This window comes from Lathamus discolor, chromosome 18 (assembly GCF_037157495.1).
Source record: "Lathamus discolor isolate bLatDis1 chromosome 18, bLatDis1.hap1, whole genome shotgun sequence".
Classification (NCBI taxonomy): domain Eukaryota; kingdom Metazoa; phylum Chordata; class Aves; order Psittaciformes; family Psittacidae; genus Lathamus; species Lathamus discolor.
Window position 1 is genome coordinate 769,029 of NC_088901.1, and position 26,620 is coordinate 795,648.

The window sequence follows — 26,620 nt, forward strand, 5'->3', positions numbered from 1 at the left end:
AAAGCCTGAAGGTCAAGAAATGAAGAACAAGGCTTTGGAAGCCTCATGAAAAGAGGCTGTAGCATCGCTCATCACAAATTACCATTCTGACCAGCTCCTGACAGCCAGCGGCTCGGTCCCACTCGCTGACGTTGCTAGGGACAGTTGCTAGGCACAGGCACACATGCAACAGCTCAACCGCGGCTTAACGCAGGGCAGCCTTGGCAGAAACAGAAAGGGGAGGGGAAAAGCCCCTTGGCCTTATATATACAGACATTTCTTTGAATGCTGCACAAGTAGGTAATAGAGTTTGGCAATACCGCAGACAAACTAGCTTGCTACTCTCTGGCTTCACTGAGAGTCACCATTCAATTCCTTCCTTCCCAACAGTCATGCTTCTGGCATGCAGCAACACCAATTGTTCGGGGTTTTAGCTCACTACCAGGCACTGAGGGAAGCCAAGAGCAGCAGGAGACAAGGGGAAAGAGAAGTGACAGCCCCACAAGCGAGCAGGAGTCAGCCATGTTCTTAGCCATGAGCCTTCACACAGTTTGGACCTGAATTTTGGCCTAGGGCTTCTTCACAACAGCAGTGATTCAAGCAAAGTCAGAGGCTGCAGGAGTTCCCACATACCTGCAGGACTCGGGATGTGGCCTCTTCTCTCCAGGGCTAGGCACAGGACGGGAGAAGCTCTCATCCATCTGCCTGGAATCACGTATTTGATCTAGACGACGCAGTATTAGCCACCTCCGGCACCACAAGTATGGGATGCTTTCAAACAGCAGTAACCAAAAACCTGCAATCGCCCACAGAGGAGGCATCAAACTAACCCTGCCGTGACCTCCGCACCCCAAACGAGCCTGAGCACGGCTGTGCAGGTGGTTGCACAGTCCCACCCCTCGCAGCAGCCACCCAACAGCCTAAAGAACAATAATTGCCTGCAGAAGTTCACAGCTGCATTCATTCCCGATTAAACCGGAACCTCGTACAGACCATCCATTACCTGAAATCATTTGCTCCGCTCAGAGGAGTAACGGTTATCCCAACGCTCAGCCAGAACGGCCTCTTCTCAAGGGATGTAATTTTCTCCCTTCAAAACTTTCCCTTTCAGAATTGTCTCTTAATCAATTTTGACTGCTCCCCGAGCACCACAGCTCCTCGACACAGCCATTGTCAGCATAATAATAATACCAAGCACTTATATAGCTATTTCCAGCTTCAAAGCAATTCACAAGCATTAACCAATTAATGCATGGCCTTCCCAAGCTGTCTCCAGTGTGAGGAACAGCCTTGCTGCCTCTCCCTGGCACTTCCCTTCATGGCTTTCCAATTACCCCAATATCCTTTCATCTAATCCCACCATCAGTCTCCTTTCAAGTGCTTATGCTTCATGTTTCAAAGTGAGCCAGAGAAGTGCTGCCCCATGCTCCAGTAACAAGAGAATGGCTTTGCAGCACCATGCAAGCTTGCACACTTCATTTGATACCAAGCTTAAAACAACGCGGTTTAGCACTTGGTTAAGGCTCTGAGATGGAGCCTGGGAGGCCCCGCTGTGACCCTGGCCTCATGGCAAGGTATCAGTCAGACTGGGTAACTCCTTTGGGCAAGACTTCTCAAGACCACAGTGAGTTCACCCAATCCCTTTTCAACAGGAATTAAAGTGGTCCAGGTTTACAAACACCTTTTTATAACCAAAGAATTGCAGAGAGATGCCCTGGAGCCTTTACAAATGCACCTGAGTTTTGCAGCTAACGTATCCTCTTGTAAAAGCCCACTGGGCAGCTATACACTTACTCAGGCACCTAAACGTCCCTGCAAATCTTGCCCTGGGAGTTCAAGACTCAATGAAAACGTTCAGCACGATTCAAAGGCTCCTTAAAAGTTTACTCTTATTTTCCCTCTGCATCTGTAAAACGAACGCAGATTTAGTTTTTCCTCAACTCCAGTCCTGCCATCGGCGCGCACGGCACAGGGCAGGCAGGGCGTTCTGCTGTGCCTGCAATTCCCAATACGGGAATTTCGCGAATGTCAGATTTTATCCCCGTCCCATAAGCCTGGTGCTTCGCCCAGCAGTTACCTCGACACACAGCTGGAATGAGAACTTGGAGAAGGGAAGTTCAGTTGATGGGAAACTGGTGTGCAAACCCCTGCAAACGGACTCCACTCGCAGGCAGCATCTTCACCCACTCTCATTTACAAGGTGCTAATTATTACCTCCAAACCAAATTTCTCAATTTGTATCTCAATTATTTTCCAGGTGGAGAATATTTGCATTTAAATGGCTTATCTGTTGTGCTCAAACAAACTCATTTTCATCTCAGGTGTTAGGACTCCTTTATCTCAAGGAACGGTAGAAAGGTGAACCAAGGTTCAAGGTGAAATCCATCTCACAAACCACACTGAAGGCCTCATTTAAAGACATCCTCCTCATAAATTTTCACCATTAGTCTCTATTCCGCCTGCTACCAAATCCATGCTATCATGAAAAGACCTAAAAGTAGCTGCAATTTCATCTGCCATTCATTACAAAGCTGTATCCCCATCCATAAAGCTCAATGCTCCCTCAAGGCCAGTGAGAATGGAACTTGCCCCAGGAGAGATCTTTGACCCAGCTACAAATCTCGTCTCATAATAATTTAGCAGACCTCGGTCCTTGAAACTCTCACAATATTAGCAATTTCATCATTACACTGATAGAGAACCGCCAGTTTAAAGAGAATAATGCATTCGATATAGAAATACGTCTGCCCTAAGCTCAGAGGGAGCCACAAGTATTTGCTCTCCTCCTCACCATGTTTCAGTTCCTAGCTTATAACTTTAGACATCAATAGATAAATGTGGGTATGTTTTCATGCATTTATAACTACATTAAAAGTACAGAAGCGACACAAGTCTACTATATATATACTATGGGAGCTGCAGTGAAGCCACAGTGCCTTTTTAGCGTGTACGGCTCAGAACAGAGAAGACAGAGAAGTTCTGTAGATGATGACACAGAAAAACTGACACCTGATATTCAGCTAATGCCGTAAGCAGCAAAGCAGCTGTCACTAATGTCCAGAATCTCATACCTTCAGATATTAAAGGAATAGAAGAATCCTGAGTAAGCAGAGCCTGCGCTTATTAAAAGCTCTTCACTTCTACCACAGTTCTCATTTCCCTGGAGTCTCCACAGAGAAAGGTTCTATACATTTTACAAGTGCTTTGAGATCTTCCACCAAAACGCTCTGCCAGGCATTTGCGTTACAACAGCTTGCACTTGTATTATCATATCTGAATTACAAAAAGAGGCAAACAGAAGGCAATTTCTCCAGGGAATTTTTGTAGGGGTATAAATCCAAGTTTTACTTGATTCCGTTAGCAGCACTTTCCCATTCACTTTCTTCAAGTACTGCTGCACTTGATATTTATTACCTAATGCCTACTTGTCACCTTGAGCAATCAATGGAAGTCACAAGTTGACAGTACACAGGAAAGTTAATTCAGTTCACCCAATGGGACAATAAATAGCTACAAAGCATTTTGAATAGATTATCCATAGAAAAAGGGAAACATTTCAATCACACTGAAATTTTCAGTCCCTTTACACATGAATTTCACATGTGCCACAGCTGAAACTCTCAGCTCTGCTCTAAGGATACCTGCCCCTCCGTCCAAACACAAGCTTGGCAACTGCTGGATGCTCTGACTCTGCACCACCAGACTGACTGACCCAAGACAGAACAACTCCCACACTAGCTACCAGCCTACCACGACTTGGACACGAACATCCCCCCCAGCTCCAGGGGCTCAACCTACTCGTATGCAAAATCCAAGTCATTTCCATACAACTTCAGCATCCTGTGAACTCCACCTATGTATAACAAGGAAAACAAGAACTTATTTCCATTACCACTAACATTATGTTGTACTGTGTTAATTTTCTTTCACCTCCTCCATTTAAAACCTCATTTTCACTCATAGACATATTCTACTTAATCTTAGTTTTCCAACCTAATAGCAGATCAATAGCTTTCTTTTTCAACCTACACAGCTCCCAGGCAAAGACTTAACAAGAGGTGAATGGAATTGACCTGTAGGTTCAAATTGGTCATTTCTTGTCTCATTTGCTACTGCACTCATGATAAAAAGGGGGAAACTCCCCATACCAGCCCTCAGTGTCAGATTCCTGGGCAAAGAAGGTCATAATTTGCTCTCTAATTTAAGACTGTCACAGCACCTCGTAGGAACAAATGACAGACCCTCCCATAAAGCATTTTCTGGAGGACTTCAAACCCAATACAGCTGCTTTACCATCCTTTGAAGAGCTACATGATTTGCACAACACTCTTTGATCATTCCAGGGCCGCTGCCTTTGCAGGTTGAGAGTTAAACCAAACGTCAGGAATAAAGCCCCAAGTCTTTATTTAGGAACAAGCTCCCTACCCTTCCCGTGCTCATTATTTCAGCAGGTGGACGTTATTTTAATACTAACAGAGTGAGTCCTTCTCCAAGTGGCGCTTAACTTTAATGAAAACATCCCAGGATGGTCGCTGACAGATGCACAGTGTCCACAATCAGCGCCTAACCTTTCCCTAATGGAGACAAAACAACAATAGAGGGATATAAACAATATGCTGCATGATGCAAGTAGCATCTTTAAAATGGGACTGACTTTGGAAAAGCACCCGGCTTCATTATCCTTCTGAAGATTTCCTTTCTAGGAGGAAATACATTTTTCTTGATACTATTATTTGGTGCATCAAATAGGAAAGGAACATTGAATTGTGCCTTTGTTACAGAAAAAATGAGCCTCCATTTTCTGAACCTCCAACTTGGCTTTAACTGCTCACCACCGTCAGAGCAAGCCTCTAACAAATGACCAGATCCTCCTTTGCCCTGCAGCAATGAGGGAAGAACCCTGCTGACTGTAATGGAGCTGCAGGGTTGGGACTGGGTGACCTTTAAGTCCCTTCCAACCCAAAGCAGTCTATGGCTCTGTGATTCTATCATTTTCCACTCTATAGACAAGAAGCTGAAGCTCACCCAATTTAAGCAACTGCTCCAAAGCCAAAGAGTCTGTGGCAGGTTAAAAGCTGAAGATCCAGACAATCCTTCCTGCCAATACCCAGCTCTTCCTGAAGACCAGTATCCAATTCCCCGATGCTTCCAGCAAATTCTTAGCCTGCTTGATTGTATTCTGACTTTGAGTTTTCTACCGTGAATACTTCCTGAGGTTCAGCAGCAGACAGACAGCTCCCACCTCAATGTCATTCACAATTAATCCCAAATTGTACATTAAATGCTTGAATTCACTCCAGGCAATCAAGGGAGAGAACCAAGAGCATAAAACTTGGGTAGCTAATCAACCTAGAGCAATTTGTATCTGCTGAAAGCTCCTCACAAACATCCCCAGATCTCTCTGCAGGATAAATCTGTGAATTGTTGTAGGATTTTGCAAGCTCTCCTTAGCCCCATTTTAAAGATGGGGAAGTGAAAGGGAATGACTAAGGCTCACCTCCCCAGGGATCTGTGAGTGCCAACAAGCCATGGAAAACAGCAAGAACTGGGCTTTAATGACTTCTGCAAGTCAAGAGAGAGAGTGTGCAAATAACAGGAGCGCACTGAACCAGAAAATCCCCAGTTGTGGTTAATTCTCTAGCCGTGATTAACTCGTCTTTCTTGTCTATTTTAGTACTTCCTGCACCTTCCAGTGCAACTGGCTCCGGGCACTGGCGGCACCAGGGCTACCGGGCTGTGACCCAGGTTTGGGGAAACATCCTCTTGACAAGTGAGAAGCAGCTAAATTCTCCTCCCTGAAAGAAATGGAGGTGGCACTAAGTGATGACACTCAAACAAAGCCATTGGCCACAACACACTTAACATTCTGGAGCGCTAATGAAAGCCAGAGGCCAAAAGAACCCATCTTCTTTTTCTTTTGTTTTAAAGTTTTCCGGGTGAAGATGCCTTCATTTGATATTCATTGCTGTTTTACCTGCCTGGAAAGGGGAACTCCAGACATTTTGATAAATGGCTTGAGAAACTGGTGTGTTTCAGTGAAACCACTGTAAAATACCTTCGCATCCACCAGCGCAGACACAACCCAGAGCTCATCTGCGCAGAGAAAGCATCTCCAAAACCTCCCTGTCGGAAGCACCAGCACGGCATTTCTGCGCTGCTGCTCAGCAGGCAGCAACACACAGGACCGAGACCACTGAGTCTGGTCCCAGCTCTGCAGCCAGCGGCTGCATGACCTTGGCTGAGCCCTTCCACGCCTGGCTCTGCCTCCCACCTCCCCTGTGCTTACAGAAGCTGCTTCTGCCCAGTGCCTCCTCTTTGGGGGCTAATACCAAGGCAGGAGCAGCAATGCCTCCTTTACATGCAGGGGAGGAAGAAAGCCTTGCCAGCAGGATACAGAACGGTCAGGGGTGGAAGGGACCTTAAAGATCATCTATACAGGATGCTGTACATTTCCTTCTGGTTGCAGATGTCACCAAGAATTCCTCAGGTGGAAGCCCACGTGCCAGTGAAGGTTGAGGTGCCAGGCTTTCACATGAACTTGGGGCAGCTCCAGCCTATGAGTCCTGCACAGCAGCATTCTTGTCCAGGCCAGTCTTATACATGTACAAGTAGAAAGCTGTATCCTGGTGACACTGGTTGCCTTTCTCAGGCACTGTTCTTGGACAAACCTGGCTTCAGAAGCAGACTGCCAGCAGTGCAGGCAGGGAGCCCCCTCTGTGCTACGGCATCCCCCTACCTTCACAATCCTCCAGCACCCAAGAGTTATGTCCAGCAATCACCGATAGTGAAGACTGGACACTCCTACAGATGAGGGCTGCCTCCAGCTGTACATCTACACCACACTAGATGCATAAGAATGACTGCTCGTGCAGCTGCTGAGCACACCTTCCTGCAAGTTCCCCTTCCTCCAGCCGTCCAAACACTCATCCCCCCAACCCCAGGTCAGGAGCTCATTTTCAAGCAGATTTTCCCAGTCAGTAATGGCAAGGATTTATTTAATTACTCTCCTATCACACATCTCCCTGGCAACCACAGCTGCTCCGGGCCTCACAGTCGCAAGGTCCTTCTCCTCTTCCAGTGAAGGCACAGACCACCAGATCTCCCTACTCCATGATGATCTTGCCCTCTAGGAAGTTACCAGAGCCAGGACTCTGACAGAGCCCCCCGTTCCCCTTCCATCCAGCAGACAACAGTGGTGTGCACCCAAACCGGGCACTTAAGGACTACAGTGGGGATGCTTGTACCTCGTAAGGACAATCCCTGCAATCACTACTGCAAGGGGCTGAGCCTGGGAATGCACCTCACACTGGGAAGGAAGAATGAACACTGTACTGCTCATTACAAAGTCACATTAAATAAGGTGGGGGGGAAACAATTCCAAAACCCTCTTTTCCACTTTCATGCAAGGGAGACAGAAAGTATTACATCCGAGTTCCCTGCAGCACGGTGTCTCCATTCTGGCTGGCTGTGTCCATGGCAGCAGCAAAGAGACTGAAACAGAGTTAATTTGATTTCTTTAATCACTGGGATTTTCCCAATTACACATTAACAACTATCACACCAGCCTGCCACTGCATAGCACGGCAAAAGCACATCTATTTTACAGATTACTGCGCTGCATCATGTTTATTGCAAGCAAAGTACATCAGTTTCCATAACTGCACTGTACTTCATTCCTCCAGAACCAGTGCTGTGGGTGCTACTATCACTGTGCTGAATCTCTGTGCCTCGATTCCTTTGAAAGCCATGCAAGTGCCTGCTCTTCAAAGCAGGCACTCACCCTCAACAGGAGGCCTCAGAAACAACGATGTTCCAGCCAACACAGTGGTGGCCCAGCCTCATACCTACAGGCACATGCAGACAGAAGAATTGGGCCCTATTCCCATCCACCTGAGGATCGCCTATGTTACGCCAGTGTGAAGTGCACAAAACTTATGGTCCAGGTGACATATCCTCTTCTCCCAGTACCAAGGACAAGGTACACCAATGTGACACTGTGTTCCCAATCCAGGGACCAAGAAGCCAGCCTGATCCCGAGAGCTGTACCCTCTAGAACCCTCCCCGTAAGTGACTCCTTCCCAGTAACAAAAGACAAGAGCAAGACATGAATGAGTACATGGAAATCATTCATTCAATTTAGCTCCGATATCCTCAGCAATAGCAGGACTTGGATCAAAACGATATACCCAGCTACTGTCATGAAATATTGTTGTTCCATCATATGCCACAATCAAATGTAATCAGGCTGGCGACTATTCCCTTCCTTCCCTCCTACAAAACCACACCTACCCACCTCTTCAGGAGGTCATGTCTCATGCCCTCACCCCTTGAAAAGAAAAATCTACTCAAATCACTGAGTATTGCACCCTGAAGCTCCCTCCCTGGAAGTGCCCCTGAATCGCTCTTCATCGTGTGAAGGTAACAGTACAAAATAAAAGGACGATTTACAACATAAATACGTACATCAGAATCCACGAGCACCTTCCTGCTCCTCCCCTCTTCAGGGGAAGAGGCTGCCCCAAACTATTTTCCATCAAGAAAGAAAGAAAATTACAATGGGTTTAAATTGATTAGACCCTATTTCAAGCTAGTGCATCTTTCTGTAACACGGTGCAAAACAAGATGCTGACCAGCAAGGCAGAGCGAGTGGATAATGGTATTGAGACTCGCTTTATAATCAGCCTTCCAAAAACACTGCATATGTGTACATCCATGCAAACCTGGCCAATACATACCCTAAATGCACCTTCTACCTCCCATGCATAGCTAATTACTAAGGAGAGGACAGAAAGGAAAACCATTCCTGATCCCACCCGTTCTGACAACCAAGAAACACCATTTCAGAGTCCTCACACACGCTGCATGATCACCGTCAGCTCGCAGGCACAGACGAATTCAGTGCCCTCTGCAAGTCATTACTGTGCCCTTAAACCCTTAAATCTACAAGAGGAAACGATACAAGCCACTTCCTCTCCCCTGCTCCCCACATACACAACCAACTTCAGCACTCACAAACCACCACCTCCCTACAGCTCAGTGGGCTCTTGGCACAAACAAGCTCCATTTCTTGCCTTCAGACACAGAGGCAGCTGACAAAGGTACATGCTTGTGGGCCGTGTTTTAGAAGGGCATTACTGGGCAATGGCACGACTGCCACAGCACAGCTGATGTGCTGCGGGCAAGGCTGCTCTCCCTTATTTCTAAGCCAACCAGAACTACTAACGGGTAGTTTCACATATACAGCTCTACTGCCACACTATGGGTACTCTTGGTTATTACTGCCTAAACCCACCCCAAGAACAAGTGAGGCGAGAACTGAAGTGTCTCAGGAACTTTGCTCCACGGAGGTTCAGCATCTGCTCAGCGAAGGTACTAGAAATCCAAGCCCAGACTAAAGTTACCTTCTGGGATTAGACCCTAAAAGCACCGAGAAGGCTGTAAAAGGTGGGTGCATTCACTCTGTGGGTACCGAGTACTAAGCCACTGATTTCAAAGTTGGTTTCTTGCTTTGACAAAAACATCATTACAGGATTTCAGATCTGGTTTAAAAAGGGGAGCTACTGACCAGTGTCTCCAGCTCTGATGCAAATAAACATCTGAGGTCTAAAAGGCTTTTGTAGATGATCATCTACTCACAAACACTGAGCACCAAGCTGCAGGTGAAGGATCCAGAATAGACAGCACTCAATGCAGAGAACGGAGCTAAGGGCCTGGGAAGAACGGATTATATCCTGAGCAAGCATACAGAAAGGAGCCTGCAAGACTTAGTACAAACAAGCTACAGGCAGCTTATAAGAAGTAGAGAAGCTGTAAACCCCCTGATACAGTGAATCATGCATTGAGGTATCTCTACATCGGTCTACTTGTACCAGGAAGAGCACAACAGAAGCTGCTGGAACGGCTCTCTCTTGTGTGAAGTGTAAATGCTCCTGCTGAAGGAAAAATATTCACCAAAGCAAATACGCAACCTTAACTGGGACCTGCAGGTTTTTCGGGGCTTTTAGACTCCTTCCTAATAGATACCTCCAGTTAGCAAAACTCTTCAGGGTCCACTGCAATAGTCCCCGGAGGAGCAGTTCATGCTTACTCTGGATCTGCCTTACATCATAATATCGGTGCTACATTCCAGATAAAGTTTTCCCAGAAACGCCAAGCCCACGAAGCCTTCACACACATCAACACAAACACACATTCCTCCAGCCTAGAGACAGCACGCAAGACAAACGTTACTTAGAAACTCTGGGAAACCGGAGCACGGCACAGTGCTGAAAGCAGACGCTGGCAGCACGCAGCTCTCCCACTCGTCCCCCTCCTACACACAGGACAGTCCCTAAATATTTGCTGTTTACACCAGAAAAACTTCAGTCCTTAGATATGCTTTTGCTACAAGGGCAATTGCAGAAACCAGGGAGGAGTCATAAGCAATGCCCCCCCCCTCCCCGATTCAAGTCTTCTCTTGCTATCTTTCCAGTCAATATACACCTATTTCACAAAAAAACGTGATGCTGAGGCCAAAGAGCTCATGTAAGAGATAATCAACATAAGGGCAGGAGGAATAAGAGAAAAGCATTTGCATCTTCAGACAAGGCATTCTAAATCTGTTTTATCCGCTATGGACAAACACTGAATTAAGATGCAAGGAGAAGACGGAGGGAGAAACCGTGAAGGCATTTTTCACAGTCATCTTCCATATCACACAGCAACTGTGCACAAGTGATCTGACCCACCAGAGCAGGGGAACGCGATCAAATAAAGCCACCTTCTATTACCCCATCGCTTGAAATTGTTGCTCCCAAGGGCTACAGAAGGAAACTATCTTGCACAGAGCTACAAAGGTCTGAAGAAAACATACTCCCTATTGAACACGACAGGGAAGCGTGTGCTGTCACACAAGTGTGTGCACACACACACAGTGTCATCCCCCCCACCTCCAAAGAGGATTAACAGTGCTCCTTTGATCCAAGGAGCAGGAGGAAAAATGCCCCTAAAGTTGCCAGCTTTCTGCATTCCACTTACCAGTGACCGAGACCGTCAGCAGCCCCACGGAGAGCAGCAGCACCCGGCTCCAGGAGCTCAGCTCCACCGTCATGACAGCAAAGATCCCCAATTTCCCCCAGTTCTCTCCGAAGCTGCAGCTGCATCCCGGCTCGTCCCATCCCAAGGAAGGTTGCATGTCAAAGGGCAGCAGGAATGGGGCGTGCTGGGGGTTGGCTGCTGTTGGGTTTTCCCCCCTTTTTTCTTCCCCTTGGCTCTGGGCTAGTCCTCGGCTCGGCTGGATGGAGAGGAGAGAGGGAAAAGGGGGGAAAAAACGAGGTCAGGCTGGGGAATATTCTTTTTTTGATTTTTTTTCAGCCCAGAAAAAAAAAATCCCACCGCATGGAAGGCTCTGAGCTGCTGCAGCTGGAATGAACCAAGTGTGGCAGCAGCTCGGGGAGAGGAGAGGAGAGGCAAGGCAAGGAGAGGAGGGCTGGCTCGTCCCTCCCGGTGGCTGTCTCCGAGCCAGCTCCTCGGCATTAGCAGCACACAGTCCCCCGGGATTTATACTTTTTTATTAGCCAGTTGATTAATCATTCCCGTATCTCTGCTCTCCTCTTCACTAAATGCTGGGGAGGGGAGAGGGCACGGGTGCTGCGAGGGGCTGCTCTGCAGCCACCCAACAGATCTGCCTCGGTTTTGCTTCCCCAAACCCGGCACAATCCTCCCACCAGCACCCACCCTACCCACATCACCAAGCCCCACATCAGCCTTTAGCACTGCGTTTATCTGGAAGGCACACTACAGGTTTCTCATGTAGGAACCAGTCCCAGAGCCCCCCATTTTGCCTGGATCAGAGCGTGGTGTGCATATGTACACACGCAGCCACGTAGCATCGCTGCTATTAAGACATCTGCGAGAGCAACGCAGGCTCCCGGCACCCCCCACCCCTCCTCCGTGCTCTGTAAACAACTTGATGGTATTGACACTGTTTTTGTGATGAAGCAAATTTTGCCACAAACGCAAGAGACATCATGAAAGAGCCATTTTAACCCCCCCGGTCCGCAAGTGGTCCTCGCAGCGTGGATCCAGCAATGCCCTGGCAATGGTGGGAATGGGTCAGGAGGTGTTCTGGAGGTGGAAAAGGCTGTGCTGGCCCCTGAGCCAACAGGCATGCTTGGCCGTGGTGCTGCTGCCCCTACAGAAGGGGTGAGAGGGGTATTTCTCCACCACCCCCTTTTCATTTAAGCATCTCTTAGTGCATTTGTCTCTGTAGCTACACGCAAGATGGGGAAAAATGCTGTCTGTTAAAGGCACATTCAGGAACTTAATTATCGTGGTAATGATGCTCAGTTCTGTGGATGAAAAAAATAAGTCAAATGTGACAGCAAAGCTTTAAGGAAAAGAATAAATGTAAGAGATGGACTCGAATATCCTCCCTCCCCCTCGGCCAGAAGCTGCTCCTGTGCTTCCCCTCCGGTTCACAGACAAGGAGCAGGCCCTCTCCCGCAACCAGCGGTCCTGCAGGCAGACAAGGGGAGGTTTCCAGACCCCCCTCCTCCATCCCTACCCCTCCTCTTCCCCTTTCCTCGCCCCGGGAGGCTGCCGAGGCAGGGCAGCAGAGGAGCCCAGCAGCAGGAGCCGGGAGCAGGACCTGGTGCTGAGCCCCCCAGCACCCGGCTCGCCCCGCGCTCGCCACCCATCCCCCTGCCTCAGCGCCTTGCATTTGCTGCGGTTTCTTGCTGCAAAACCCCTCTCGAGTCTTGTTCCAGTTGCCCTGCATGAGCTTGTTCGACAGCTAAACCCCAAGTTATACCGAGGGCTTGCAAACCTGTCCCTCCACCCTCAGTCCTTTCTCCCTCACTTTCCCTGGGTCCCCTCTGCATTTCAATCCTTCCACTGCCTACATTGTGAACCGATGCCAAGAGCCAAGGCAACCAGGGCTGTTACATGAAAGAGTTGCTTTATGTCTGTTTAAACTGCAGTATCCTATTCAAATAGACCTTATTGTTCAAAGGCACAGATCCAAACAGAAAAGGATCAGAGACCAGGGTACCACACTTCACAGCTCCATACACTGGTTATCCCTTATACAGCTCTTCTCCTTAAAGAATCCCCCCATCCCAGTATTGCATTCAGCTGAAGATGTGACTTGGTTGCTGCGCACCCGCAGGGTACGGGCTCAGCCAAAGTCAGCTAGCCCTGCATCAGGAACAATCCACAGCATAATAACATCATTGAGGAGATACAATCCCACTTTATGCCCAGTTCATGAAATCATATTTATTTCAAATCCAGAGTTTCCTGCCAAGTAAGCTCCCTTCTCAAAACCACCACGGTTTAGGGTCTAGCTCGCTCCCAAAAATACTGTATGTGCTGAACGGACAAGAGTGATGAATGCAACAGAAACCAACCACTGACCCCTTTGATTACAACCCATCCCTAACAAGGAGCCACTTGCACGTTCTGGTTCACAGCCCATTTCTAACCCCTACCACTCCCTCTGCTTCTCACCCTGCAGAATCACCCATACTAAAAGGGAACTCAAACCCTGCCTTCAGTGCGAGCACCGAGCTCTGCTCGGCACTGCCACCCGCAGTCACAGCTCGGCCAAGGGGACTCTGGTCCCTCACTGCTGCCTTCCACGTCCTCTGCAGGTATTCAGCCAACCTCTTTATGTTCCATTGCTCCCACAGTACCTCACCCTCCCTGCCAAAACAGCCCGAGCTGCTCTGTGAGTCCTCCAAAGGAAATAAATCGCAGCAACTGCAACACGCCCGAGTTCCAGGTTAATCCGCGGAGCATTCCTACATGCATCATGCCCAAAGGCCACAGGCAGGTGCCCTGACTCATCACTGCAACCACTGTGGTGACAGGGGGAACCCGTAGAGGGCACTGGGACCATGATGCTGTTCCATGCAATTTTAAGTACTGGAATTAGTAATTTGGCACTGGGGGGGGAGGACCACTCAAAAGCCGCACAATTAATTTCATTCGCTCTCTCTTAACCACATTTTATCACTATTAGGTGAAAAAAGAACATTTATCCAGGCATAACCATGAGTTAAGGGTTAGCTATGAATAATACCTTTATTAGCAAGGAACTCCAGTCACCATTTAACTTACATGACAGGAGAGTCCAGTTCTGGATTATCTGAAAAGAGTTCAGTACAGAGCCAAGACCTCAGTGTACAGTGTAATGCTTTTTGGTAGCAAAAAAAATATAGTGTTGCATCTGAAGGTGTGCACATATCTTTGATACTTAAAAAGACACTTTGCCTTGTATTTTCACATCCAGCTCAAGTTTTTTAGCCCAGCACGCAAAATGCCACAGAGGATGTCGAAAAGAATCTGTACCCAAAGCAAAATCCCATATCCATGATGCCGAAAAATAAGCAAGCTCCAATACTGAGAACAAGCTCTTTTTCCATGGCAGTGGAAAGAAGAGCTTACATGGGGGCTAATGGGATGGAATATGGTGCTAGATGGGCCACACACAAGGATGCTGCCCCTCCTCTTTGCGCTATGGCAAAATAAGAGTAAATACGAAGGAGAACACCCTTTCCGTCTGCACCGCTTCCCTTGCGCAAGGCCTCTGCTCATCACCTCCGGACAGCAGTAAGGCAAGGGACTGAGGGCAAAAGAAGGGAAGAGAGCAGAGGAACAGCCCTTGGCTCTGTGCTCCACGAGGCTCAAGCCACCTGCAGACACAGTGGGAGCAATCGGGAGCTCAGGGGCAGCCGAACACTGAAGACCGGAGCCTGTTTCTGCAGCGAAGGCTCTGAGCCATGCTGAAGGACACAGCCCTGTCCCGGGGCTGGAAGGGCAGCGGCTGCTTCCAGCTGCAGCGCTCCTCCAGCTGCCCAGCCCCAAGGTTCCGCGGTTGCCATGGCTCGGCAGAACCAACACAAAGCACCTCCTCCAGAAGGACCGTTGTGGATGCAGGAGGCTGAAGGATGCTCCCTGGCAGGAACGGCTTTTCAGCTTCAGAAGGAACACCGGAGGGTCCGTTCCCGCTGGGACCCTTCCCTAGGCACATCTGGATCCACAGCAACACTCCCCAGGACGGCTTGGATGAGACTTGCCATGAGATCTGGAAGCGCGTCCAACAACTGCCTGAGGAGCTGCAGGCGCCATTGCTGGCGGCCCCGCAGCAGCACGGGCTCTGCTCAGAGCTGCTGGAGAGCCTGTGGACAGACACCACCACATCCCAGAGCAAGTAAGTGCCCTTCAAGCATTGCCCAGGCTCCAGCAGAGCAATCGGCTCCTTTCCTCTTCGCACCTTTGCGAGGCGGGCTGGTGTAACCTGCGGAAACGAAAGCCTGGGGCACAGGGTACATCGACTGCCTCCTCATCAGGCAAATTATTCCTTTTTTTCCACTATAACAAGTATTCTTTGGGGAAAAAAAGAAGTGTGTCCCATGAAATCTGACTACTTCAAATTCTGAAGCACCATAAAGCAGCTGCTGCATTCGCTTCCCCACCACAGTTAAAGAAAAACAACCACACACATCAAAATATTTACAGGAAGAAGTGAAAGCAGCATTCAAAGGAGCAAAATCGAAAATTAAAGTGTTATAAGGAAGCTACTGTAAACAGCTGATCTTTACAAAGAAAAGCTGGATTTAGCACTGAAAAATTTATGCCAAATCATGTTTCCCAGGACAAATAATGGTAAGAGGGAAGCGTGCTCTTCACAGCAGTGGCACAATATTTACTGTGGGCTCCCAAAACAGAAACAGCAACATTTATAAACCCAGCAAAGCTTTAGCACGCGTCCAGTTCCTAACGTCCACACAACACATCGTGTGGGCCTGCCCCGCCTTGCCTGGCACATGAAGGAGTGTAAATGGTCATTTCATCTTTACCATAGCCAGCTTCACTGCGGGGGAAATAGATCATTTCATAGAGGAGACAAGGAAAGGGAAGCACCTACAGTGATGCCAGGCAGAAACCGGGATCACAGCATCAAGCACTGGCTCCTTCCCTTTCTCCTCCATGTCTTAAATAAGCCAAGATGTTAACAGTCTCCAGAACAAATACAGGAAAAGGGAAAATGGGTAACTGCAGAACCACCAGGAAGCCCATGGAGTTGCCTATAGTGGTAGGTTAAATTACACAGCTAAAGTATCTTTACAATTAGCACATGCTCATCAGCCACAGATTCTGGTCCTGTCAGTTGTCTTAGGAAAGACAACATCATACAGACCAGGGAACGACTATCAGATACCAACATTCCTAATTGGATCTCTTAAAACATTTTACTCTTAAAGCAATACAGACCTGGTCGTCAGCAGTAAGTCTACCGGCCAGCTTCACCAACATAACTTCTAGCCCACTCAACATGCAATTACACGCAAGTGCAACTGGGCAGACAGCAGATCAAAACAGGGTTTGGTTTCCTACTTTAATGAGAGTTATGAGCTTTGGGATCCCTGCAATGAAGGCAGGGACTGAGACAAGCACAAAGACCAGAGACAAACCCAGCAGCTTCGGTTCAGATGAAATTAAAAAGACAGCAAAGTCCATGGCTGAAGTACCATCCCTGAGCTCAGAACAACACTCCTCTACCCACCCACTGAGTTGAGTTACCTTCGGCAGCTCACGAAGGCACTTCTCTCAACAGTGCCCTCTGCACACACACTCCTGCAGCAGGGCGCGATGATCATCGCTTGCTCACAGACCCCAGAGTCCCTGCACCTTCCAACAGCCGCCAAGCTGGAATGCTGAAAATGTACCAAATGACTATCAAGCTCAAGGAAATGCTTTAAAATAAATCAATTCCGGTGAGACAGCCATAAGGTCAGTTTGCTGCCTTTGAGTAGTGCCCTGACTACCTGTACTCCTGAAAAACTTAGAGAAAAATTAAGAAGAATCTTTCAGTATATACCAACTGTCAGTAAAGCTGGTACCCAATTCATCAGCTGCAATAGCATCAGTGGCCAAAGGGAAACAAGTGTAGTTGCTACCTCAACTCTCTCCAACTACAGTCAGGGCATAGAGAGAAAGGTGAACCTTATTCTGGTTGAGAAGGAACACCTGAATCTTACATAGAACACTCGAGAAATGTAAGGCTTAGGAATCTTGATCAGACTCAGTTTTAAGTCAAACCTCCTTTAACACTTTTCACTTTCTTACAGCAACGACTTGCTGAATGAACCAGAGGGACTTGAAAGCATATACAGAGCAATGATTGGAAACAAAGAAAGGGAGAGGAAATTAAGAGCTCTCTGTGAGGCTCAGCTTTCTGCTAAATCTGTTATCACCGGCCTTCTGTGCTCAGCAAATTCCCACAAGAACTCCAAGGGGCCGGAGGATCGCAACGTGACAGACACAGAGAGCAGCAAGCTGGAGGTGCCACTGGTACTGAAGGACACAGACCCAGCCAAAGGCATGGGCAGTCAGGTAGTGGCTGAGGAAACAAAGGTGGTGAAGGAAGTCAGCTCTGCCCAGAGCCCTACAGCAGCGTCATCAACAGCTACAGCAGAAAGTGAAGCCACAGGACAAAAGGAGCAGCTCCCACCGCTTGCCAAGACTTGCTCCAAACCCAGTTTCGATGCAGTCACCAAGAATGCAGGTATGAATCTGGGCATGGTCCCTGAACATCACCTGGGAGTCATAGGAAAACTAAGGCATGAAGCACAAGCTGCCCTATGGCGATGCCTTTCCCAAGCCTCATGCAAGAGACTGAAAACTGCCCAATGCTCATCCCATCCGAGGATTCCCATGTTATACAAGGATGCTGGTATCTCCCTGCCCTCTAACCAGCACCTACCCAGTGTCCTTCTCACACGCTGAAACAGAGTAGAAATAGGAAAGTCATGATTATAGAGATTTAGGTACTTGCTCATCCTAGAGGCCTGTTTTGGGGCTCAGTGTTATTTCTTGGGGGGAGGTGCTGTTTCTGACTTGTTATTTCAGGGGGTTTGTTAGGGTTTATTTTGTTTGGGGTTCCTTTTTTATGTCATGACTTTTGGGTTCCCACTGTGAGACATTTGAAGGATCCTGACTTCTACCAAGTATCAATAACTACATTCCTCAAAGCATCTTAGAGCAGGCAAAAACAGCTGTCCGTGTCCAGATCTGCTGTTTAAGTGTCTCAGCTACAGCAATGAGACACAACCAAACCTATTCTCTGTTGCAATATTCTTATCTATGAGTTCTGAACTTTAGGCAAATGTTCCTGTTCTATCCTCACAATGCGATTTGTTGTCATGGCTCAGGCAACTGGCTTTATTCCAGGTCCTGTGGGTCACAGTATAACAGCCCCCAACAAGTGCATTTGAACCACCAGTTGCTGAGTTTGGGGCGCCGCGTTGCAGAACCACAGCCTGCAAAGCAACAGGCAGCTTAGATGTTGCTTAGAGGCAAATCGTGTCCTCGTAACTGCAAACGTTCTACAGATGCATGAAGAGAATGCATGTTTATTAATAGCTTTAACCTTGTTTTGTTTTACAGTAACTACTGGAACATTGGATAAGAGAAGTGTTAAATACAACACAAGTACTGCAGGCTTTGCTACTGCTTCAGTGATGACAGGACTGAACCAGCCGGTGTGGCAGAGTCTGAGCTTCCCTCTAGTTTCCATCTTTCCCAACCACTTTCCACAGTTTCAGGTAACACAACACTGACCCGCACTGTGTGAGAAGAGTAGAACAGCCCCAAACCTCTCCACCTTCATCAGTTCCCTTTTGCATCTTTTTACTGACAAATACTTGCGCCTTTTACAGTTGCGATCCCTTTATTTGCGAATAGTTTGCCCCTTGACTTACAAATATTTTAACACAATTTATTACAAGCATTTCTCTGGTAATAACTGTGCAGCCACAGCTTTCCCTGGGCTGTGCTCCCCTTGTTCCCTTTGATACCCTCTGTTCAGCCCACAGCCGTCAGAAGCTGTCACCAGCCCGTTGTAAGAGACAGAGTGGGCACACATGACTCAGAGCACACGTTTTCCCAGACGGAGCTCCAAGGGAGTCCAAGAATTTTCCTTTCTCCATTAAGTCAATGAGTAGTTGGCACAGCAGATACCTACTCAGCAGAGGATGTGCACCCAACCCATCCACCTCTCAGCAGCCACCTGGGAACTGGATATGTCCAAAGGCAGAACAGAGAGTAGGAAGCAGACCCTTACTCTGGAGGGCTCAGACTTCAGAGACTTTTGCCCAAAGCTAGGAAATACACTTACCTCCGAGCATAACGTTCCTATAAAAAGCTCACACAAATTTCATTAACGGACTCACTCAGAATGGCTTAGAAATCATGTCTCGTATCTGCTTAACAGGGTCCGTATCAGAGAGTGAGGATCCCGTTCCAGCAAGCTCTGCACCCCTCCTTCGCATGCTACTCGGGACAGGTACGTCTCAGCGGTTACGAACATGCTTTAATCTGCAGAGCGCAGATGCTGAGCACAAGAGAAGCCAGAGCAGTTTCTCATGTGCCAGGACTGACATTGCTACCGCCGCAAAAACAGATCTGGGGACAAGATGCTGAAGTGTGAGATGTTAACAGTCTGCTGGAGCACTGCGTGCTGCAAACAGCTCGAGAGAAGGCCTTGAGCCTCTCACTGAGAGCACTCGCTGCTTGTGCTCCGGTTCTGGATAAGAACTGGGAGACACCACGGCGTGTGTCTGACAAAGCAGTTTGCAACCCCAGCTTGCACCTGTGGCCTTCCTGCCTCAGCAGTGCTCCTGCCCCACATCTTGTTCTTAACTGCAACCTATTTCTCTTGCCTCCCCAGGTGCCTCCATACAGCCCACAGCAGATTTTCCCACCACCTCACACTCCCATAGTGAACTACATCACCCTGGTTCCGCCGGCGTACCCGTACCAGCCGATCAGCCCCGCCACGCTGCACAGCAACATCCAGGACCTGCCACCGATGGCCAGGAATGGGATCCAACTCCCATTTTCCCCTTCCCAAGGGTATGGCCATGCAGATTTGCTTCCTGGTGTTTAGGAGCGTGTGTTAGCTGCTGTAAACCCGCACAGAGCTAAAGATACACTCAGCAGTTGGGTTTCATAGTTACATTCCAACCAAATTCCAAATCCAAACCAAAGACAAGACTTACCATAAAGTCTAAATTGTAACGTAATTGATGCAAAACCACAGTAACTGAAGTGGGGTGAAGGAATCTGCAGCACTGTGCTATAGGAGATGCCACCTACAACTTCCAATCGATATTATGGATTAAAAGCATAAACACTTTAACTGAAAAAGAGAAATGCTTCAGCATGACAGGAACCAAAATATTTTGACACTGTCAGCATGAAATTAAAGGATTCATTTTGCTGCCTTTCTATAAAAACTGCAGTTAAAAATCAACATATTCCAAAGGTCTGGGAGAATCATCTCTGGAAATTCAAGTTGTGTAAATCATCTTCTGTTAAATGCTTACGGGAGAGACAGGAACAGCACATACTTACATACCTCCCCCATAGAGCGCCTTCCCAGAAATCACATCACACATCCCCAAGAAAGGATCTCCAAGAGTTCTATTATTAGGAGGGAAAAGCAGTAATTCGGGAGACAGATGCAACCCCTGCAGCTTGACTGCGTTTTCTGTTTCAGGCTCGGGGCCGTGCCTGGAGGAGCTGTGACACCTCACCTCAACTACGTTACCAGCAACAACATTGGCAAATTTTAAGTGAAGCCTGTTTTTCTACCCCACTATCCAGAGAACGCTCTTATCTACCTGTTTAAGTCCTAGGGTCCTATAAGGATTTCATGTTTCCCCCAAAGTGACTATTTCCATCTAGAATAATCCCCTATGATTTATACAGTATGGAGCAGCTGCATGACAATTCATCTGAAATGGGTTTTTCTTAGGATGACAGAATAAGAAGGGGCTTTTCTGTTGTTTGGAAGATGAATACAAATAATAAAAATGTTTTATTTATGACAAATGCCTGAGCTGTTTAGAACTGAGTGTTGGTGCAGTAACGACGATGGACAGAAATGAGTCTTGGCCGCAGATTTCAGAGGCAGTAACTCCAGTAGTATATTCAAAGAGAGATTAACACAAATACATTCAGTAGCTGGGTGGTGCAGCTCCATGTATGACACGTACCTGTTATTACCTCTTAACACTAATCCAGATGGGAATCTGGTTTTTACTATCAAAGATAATCAAGCCATAAACCTTGTGTGGAGAATCCTGATTAACTATATTCCATGGTTATTTAATTGAGGAATTTCCAGGCTCTAACTTTTGACAACGAGCCCTTGCCCCTGCAAAATAGCTTCTGGAGCCTGACACTGGCTGTGTGTCTGCTGGATTTCAGCCACAGTCTGCTGGGTCAGAAGCAGAAGAGTGATTAGATGGGATCCTACAGCCTGCATGATACACGTCAGAACAAATTACCACAGCAGCCTCTCCCAGCCTTAAAACTACTGAACAAGGTCTCTGTCACCAGGATCTGACAGCTTGCAATCATCCAGCCCTACACCCAGTAGTAGGCAAATCAGCCCGCTCTTAAATTCAGAGATCTACTCTTTGGTTAAGATTACTGCACCCATACACATCAAGATGCAAAATTAACTCCTTACACTGCGTAACAAAGTCTGGGCACATCACAGTTACAGGTCCTACAGGATGTAGAGCACCATTCGTTCCTGGAGGAGCTGATGGGACCAAACACACTTAACCTCTGCAGGCATACAGAGCTCGACCCCTTCTGCAACTCCCTTCTACTACCTCCCATTACTACTTGATGCCACATGCTGCTCCCTGGCCAAATCCTTGTGTCTTTTGTAAACTCGCCCATATCCTCCACTATATCTGTTGCAGGCTTCCTTTCAAAAAGAATTTCACAGAACAAAATAATTATTTACTTACATTTTTCAAAACCTAAACTTGGATCAGAATTTGCTTTGGCTGAATTCAGATACGTTCTGCCCCAGTAAACTCCCATTTTCTTGAAGTAGAATAGAAGATTGGATTTTTCTTCTGTTAAATCCACTGGCTGTTTTTCTCCAATATTCCTAATGCAATTAGCATAACAAGATAAAGGAATCATCAAGCCCTTTTCCATTTTTCTTCCTTTATAAAAGGACTGATGACAAACTGGAAATCAGAATCTGTATTGAATTACATTTGCCACAAAAGAGTTCATTAAGTAATAGTACATAATAAAAATCGTCTGTCAACTTGAAGGATAGACCAAATCCACTTAACGAAACAGCTGGTTATTTTCTAGAGCACTCTATAGCTCACACAGTCAATACGAGCAGGGAGAAAGGCTGAGACAAAGGGAAATAAGAAACACTTCAGATATTAACATGCTGAGCCACAGTGTCAAGGCTTTTGTCTTCTGCTCAGTCATAGCATCACTGTAGGTGAGGCTTGGCCCGTGGTACACTGACTCCTCCCTCATTCTACCAGTGGCAATAGGTCTTTTTACCAGGAAAAGGATTACGAGGCTAAGCACATGACAGACCATGAGATGCTCCAACAGCTGGAATATCATCAGGGGACCTGAATTTGAATCTCACTCCAACATATCAAATGCTCCATGAGGATGACAGAGGTAGGGTCAGATTTCCTCCCCCCAGCTTCCCTGCACAAGGCTGGAGCTGCACTACCACATCCTAGTGGAAGAGCACCACTGCTCCCACAGCCTCCCCAGCCAGGAAACTCAAGTGTGAAAGTGCTTCTGACTCGCAAAGTTTGTGCTCTCAGCAGCAAATCTGGGAAGAGAAAGCAGAAGCATCACTGACAGCCCTTCACTCTAACAAGCTGCAATGGCTCCTGAGAGGAAATGTGCTTCCCCTTCCATAGTCAGCTCACTCACCAAATGGTCCAAACCCATGGAAACCACCTGGACTGCTCTGGCTCAAGGGATTTGTTCCAAAAATCCCTGAAGCCCTGTAACATGCCACGTACAGTGAGAGTACCACAGGTAACATCCAGTGCCATAGGACAGCATGTTGGGAGTAAAGGACAGCCAAGACACAGCATCGCTGTGACCTGCACTGCCCATCTTGCGTGCATTTAGCAAGCATCACAAAAGCAGCTCTTCTTAAAAGGGATCATTTCCATTTTACTCTTGTTGACTCTTCACCATTCACAAATTTATTACAAAGACACTTTCAATGGTCCTATTCTTCCACATATGTACTGAGGTTTTAGAGAGCAGATTATACAGTCCTATAATAAAGTCTCAGAAGAGAATGGATGTAGAAGTCCAAGTCTCAGAAGAAAATGGATGTAGAAGTCCTACTGTGGCCTATACTTGACTGCACACTAGGTCTTTCTTAATCAAAGCTAAAACCAAAACTAGTTATGAATGTTGGAAATAATCTGGTATGCTCTTCTGTCTTTAAGTCTCACATGGAAACAGCAAGGACAGAACTCCAGGCCCAGCACGGTGATGATCACAGTGGAGCCAGCCAAGGGCCACCTCTGATCCAGGCAGAGCTTTCGAGCTTTACAAAACTTGAATGTACGATGAGCATGGACACCACCACCACGCCAACCTCACACCTGAGCAACTCATTCGCTAGAGCTGCTGTGCTCATCACCCGCTGGAATGGGCCACGAGCCACTGCAGTCTCCAGCTTCAGACACAAGCTTTTCCGCTTTCAAATATGCCCTTGTATTGCCCTGCTGTTGAGAACCACAGAGCTCCCCACCGAGCAGCACTAAGTGCTGCTGAAGATGTCCCCTCTGCTGGGTGAGGATCCTGCCCTTCCTCTCTTTACTGGAGCAGCAAACTGGAAGAATGCAACCGGCATTTGTCAGAGCTGCAGATCCAGGGTTACTCTGGAGCAGAACCACCCTCGCGTGCAGGCACTGAGCAGAGTTTCTCTCATGCAGCTTCCACTGCAGCATTTGCAGATCCGTTCAACCCCGCTACCCAAACCAAACTCGTACAAACCTAGCTTGTGTGGTTCCCAAGCCCACTACACTTCAGCTAATGTGGGGAGGGGGGATTGATGGAATAGCTATTAATCAAAGGATGGGGTTTATTCTCGTGATGTCACACAGAGCAGAAATGGAGCTTAAGCAGTTTATTAAATTACAGGAATGCCAAGAAAAATAGATGGCTTTAATAATACATTTTTGCCTATCTGTTATATTTTATATGTAGCTTGCAGAAGAATCAAAAACTCTCCTATGACATAAAATTGCCAGTTAAAAGGAAAAAAAAAAAACCCAAAATAGACTCTGTCACCGACAGAGAACACAATTATTCCAGGCTAAAAAGTTCATTCTTCTGCTCACATGAAAGCTTACTGCAGCTCAGAGCTTAGGGGAGAGGAGAGGGGATGGCTCAAAGGTAAGAAACGGTCTCTGAGCTTAAAAGCACAAGAGCATTAGGTAAGAAAGTACAGCAGCCACAGATGCGTCACTCAAGCAGGCCTGGCTCTGAGGGAGGAAGCTCTGACTGGCTTACCTGGGCAGCGCTCCACCATCACCCTCACAGGCTGGGCACACCGAGCACCCAAGTCTAATGCATGCTGCTGAAGCAGTGGAGTTCTGGGATGCCTACAGGCTGCAGCAGCAGCCGCAGGTCAGCAGAGGCATCTAAAGGAGGAAGAGACCTGGCCAGAAACCTTGACCCTTCACCAAGATCCAGCCCATCCCAAGAACTAGGAGATGTGTTACTGAGCAGCTCCAAGGCCAGAGCACGTTTGTAAGACTGTCTGCATGGAAAACATCCGCCCATTATCCACAGCCACCCTTCAGCAGGGGCAGCCTTCCTCCTCTTACCCACTTCTTCAACTATTTCTACCTCTTAACTAACAGTTCAAAGAGCATCCCTCTCTATATTCCCAGGCCCACTAAAAGCCAGTGCTACCTCATTCCTTCATTACACTCCCACAATCCTGCCTCCTCTCAATCTCCAGGACTCTGCTGTGACTGAGCATACACACACCCATCCCAACTCCCGCAAGCTGCAAAGTGAGTCACATCATCTGGATGGAAGGTTTCCAAAGCAAACGCCCAAATAGTGTTGACGAACTGAGTTTCTTTCCTCTGGGAACAGGACTCAGGAACGCTACCAGGGGACCTCGTGCTGTGAGTCAAGATGCGCTATGTCTAGCATAACAAGTAAACAGGAAATTCTGAACCCATACCCTTCAGAACTGACACTCAGAAATGCTACAAGCAGCAAGTCTGGCGTGTTTGAGATGGCTCAGTTATGTTGATGAATCAGGAGCCAGTTTCCACATCTTGAATTTCTTCAGTCTCTCAGCTGCACTTCATACATTGCCCTCCAAGCACCGCCTTGCAAAGGCAGACTCCGGTAAGTGTGTTGTACTATCAGGATCTCTTAGTAGGGAGCAGACTACATGAAGTCTATATTTATCAATCTAACTGCAATTGCATGGGGGTGTCTATGCTATTTAAGGAGTAAATCCATCTGACAGAACACTATGGTTAGGGATAGCCCAAGGTTAGGAGAAACACACTTAGGAACACATCCAACATGCTGGTATGCGAATTTAATCTCCTTTTCATATTCACCTCTCAAACATGCCCCTGTTAATCTTCCACAGATGCTTCTACAAAAGCAGGACCCACCAGAAATGAAGTGTCTTATTGAACCTGCACTCCCCTCACCTCTGAGAGCAGATTGTGTCTCCCGGGATAGGGGAAGAATCCAGCTGAGGAATTGAGCAGCAGGACTCAGTCTATATGCATTTTCATGTTTCACGCTGAGCTCTCCTCTTCCTTTGGGGCAGGATCTACGGAGCTCTCTACCCTGGCATTCAGAAACACACAGACTATAAGGCTAGAAGGAAATTACAGAGGTCACTTAGTCCAACTCCTGCCCTAAGGCAGGATCAACATTACATGAAACATCTGCCTAGGTGATGTGAACAGGGTCGACACAGGTAGAGCTGATCCTGCCTTGGGCAAAGAGAAGGTTTATTGCACATCTGAGTTAGTCATGTTTACATGGCATGTCTTCTTAACAAAGAGGAGCCCAACTGTCCACCAAAGCGTCCCTTTCCAAGCACTCACTGTCAACACACCTTGTCCCTACACAGTGACTGCTAAGACCAACTTCTATCTTACCTGTGCAATTGTCCCTATAGGTGCTGTAATGTGCCTGTTTGGGGAACTGTTACCCAAATTGGGCACGTGCTCTCCCCCAAGCATTTTACCAAATGCAATCCACCAGGGAACACTGGCTTGGGTTTAGTGTGTTTAGGGGGGGGGGTGTTAATTAAAAAGACTGGTTCATTTTGTTAAAGGCAAATCAGCACAGGATTAATAGCTCAGTGCTTTGTCCACCCACTTCCTACAGTATCTTCTCTAGTAGAAAGAGTTCGTTTCTAAAAAAGCCCTATTTTTCATGCAGAACTTGCTATCAATGCAACTCAAATGTTATTTTCTCTTGTTCATTTGTTCAGAAGAAAGTAGATGAATTCCTGTTGCAAGCTCACAACCAGCTTCACCTCCTAACTCCTGACCCATACAGAAAGATTCTGATGCCAGCTCCCTGCATTAATGACAAACTGAAGTTTGTTGCCATTGGTTATGAAGACTCTGACATGGATTCCAGAAATGGAAGAGGGGAAGGAATACTTTTCATCCTGGTCACTTCAGCATTCCCGTTCTCTGCGCACCTCCATAGCCACTGGCACAGCTCAGGGATGTGGAGACACTGCCATTGTCCTGAATCTGTTCAAGCAGAAGCCGCTCCATCGCAC

General features: G+C 47.4%; 1 protein-coding gene across 2 annotated transcripts in view; it reads right to left on the minus strand.

The window, feature by feature from the left end:
- Window positions 1–26,620, minus strand: part of CSMD2 (CUB and Sushi multiple domains 2) — a 292,865-nt gene that overhangs the window by 249,874 nt on the left and 16,371 nt on the right. For both annotated transcript variants that reach the window (XM_065698010.1, XM_065698009.1), the window contains exon 2: window positions 10,996–11,251. In XM_065698010.1, coding sequence (XP_065554082.1) covers window positions 10,996–11,152 — 157 coding nt within the window. In that variant the 5' untranslated portion in view covers window positions 11,153–11,251. The remainder of the gene's footprint in view (window positions 1–10,995; window positions 11,252–26,620) is intronic.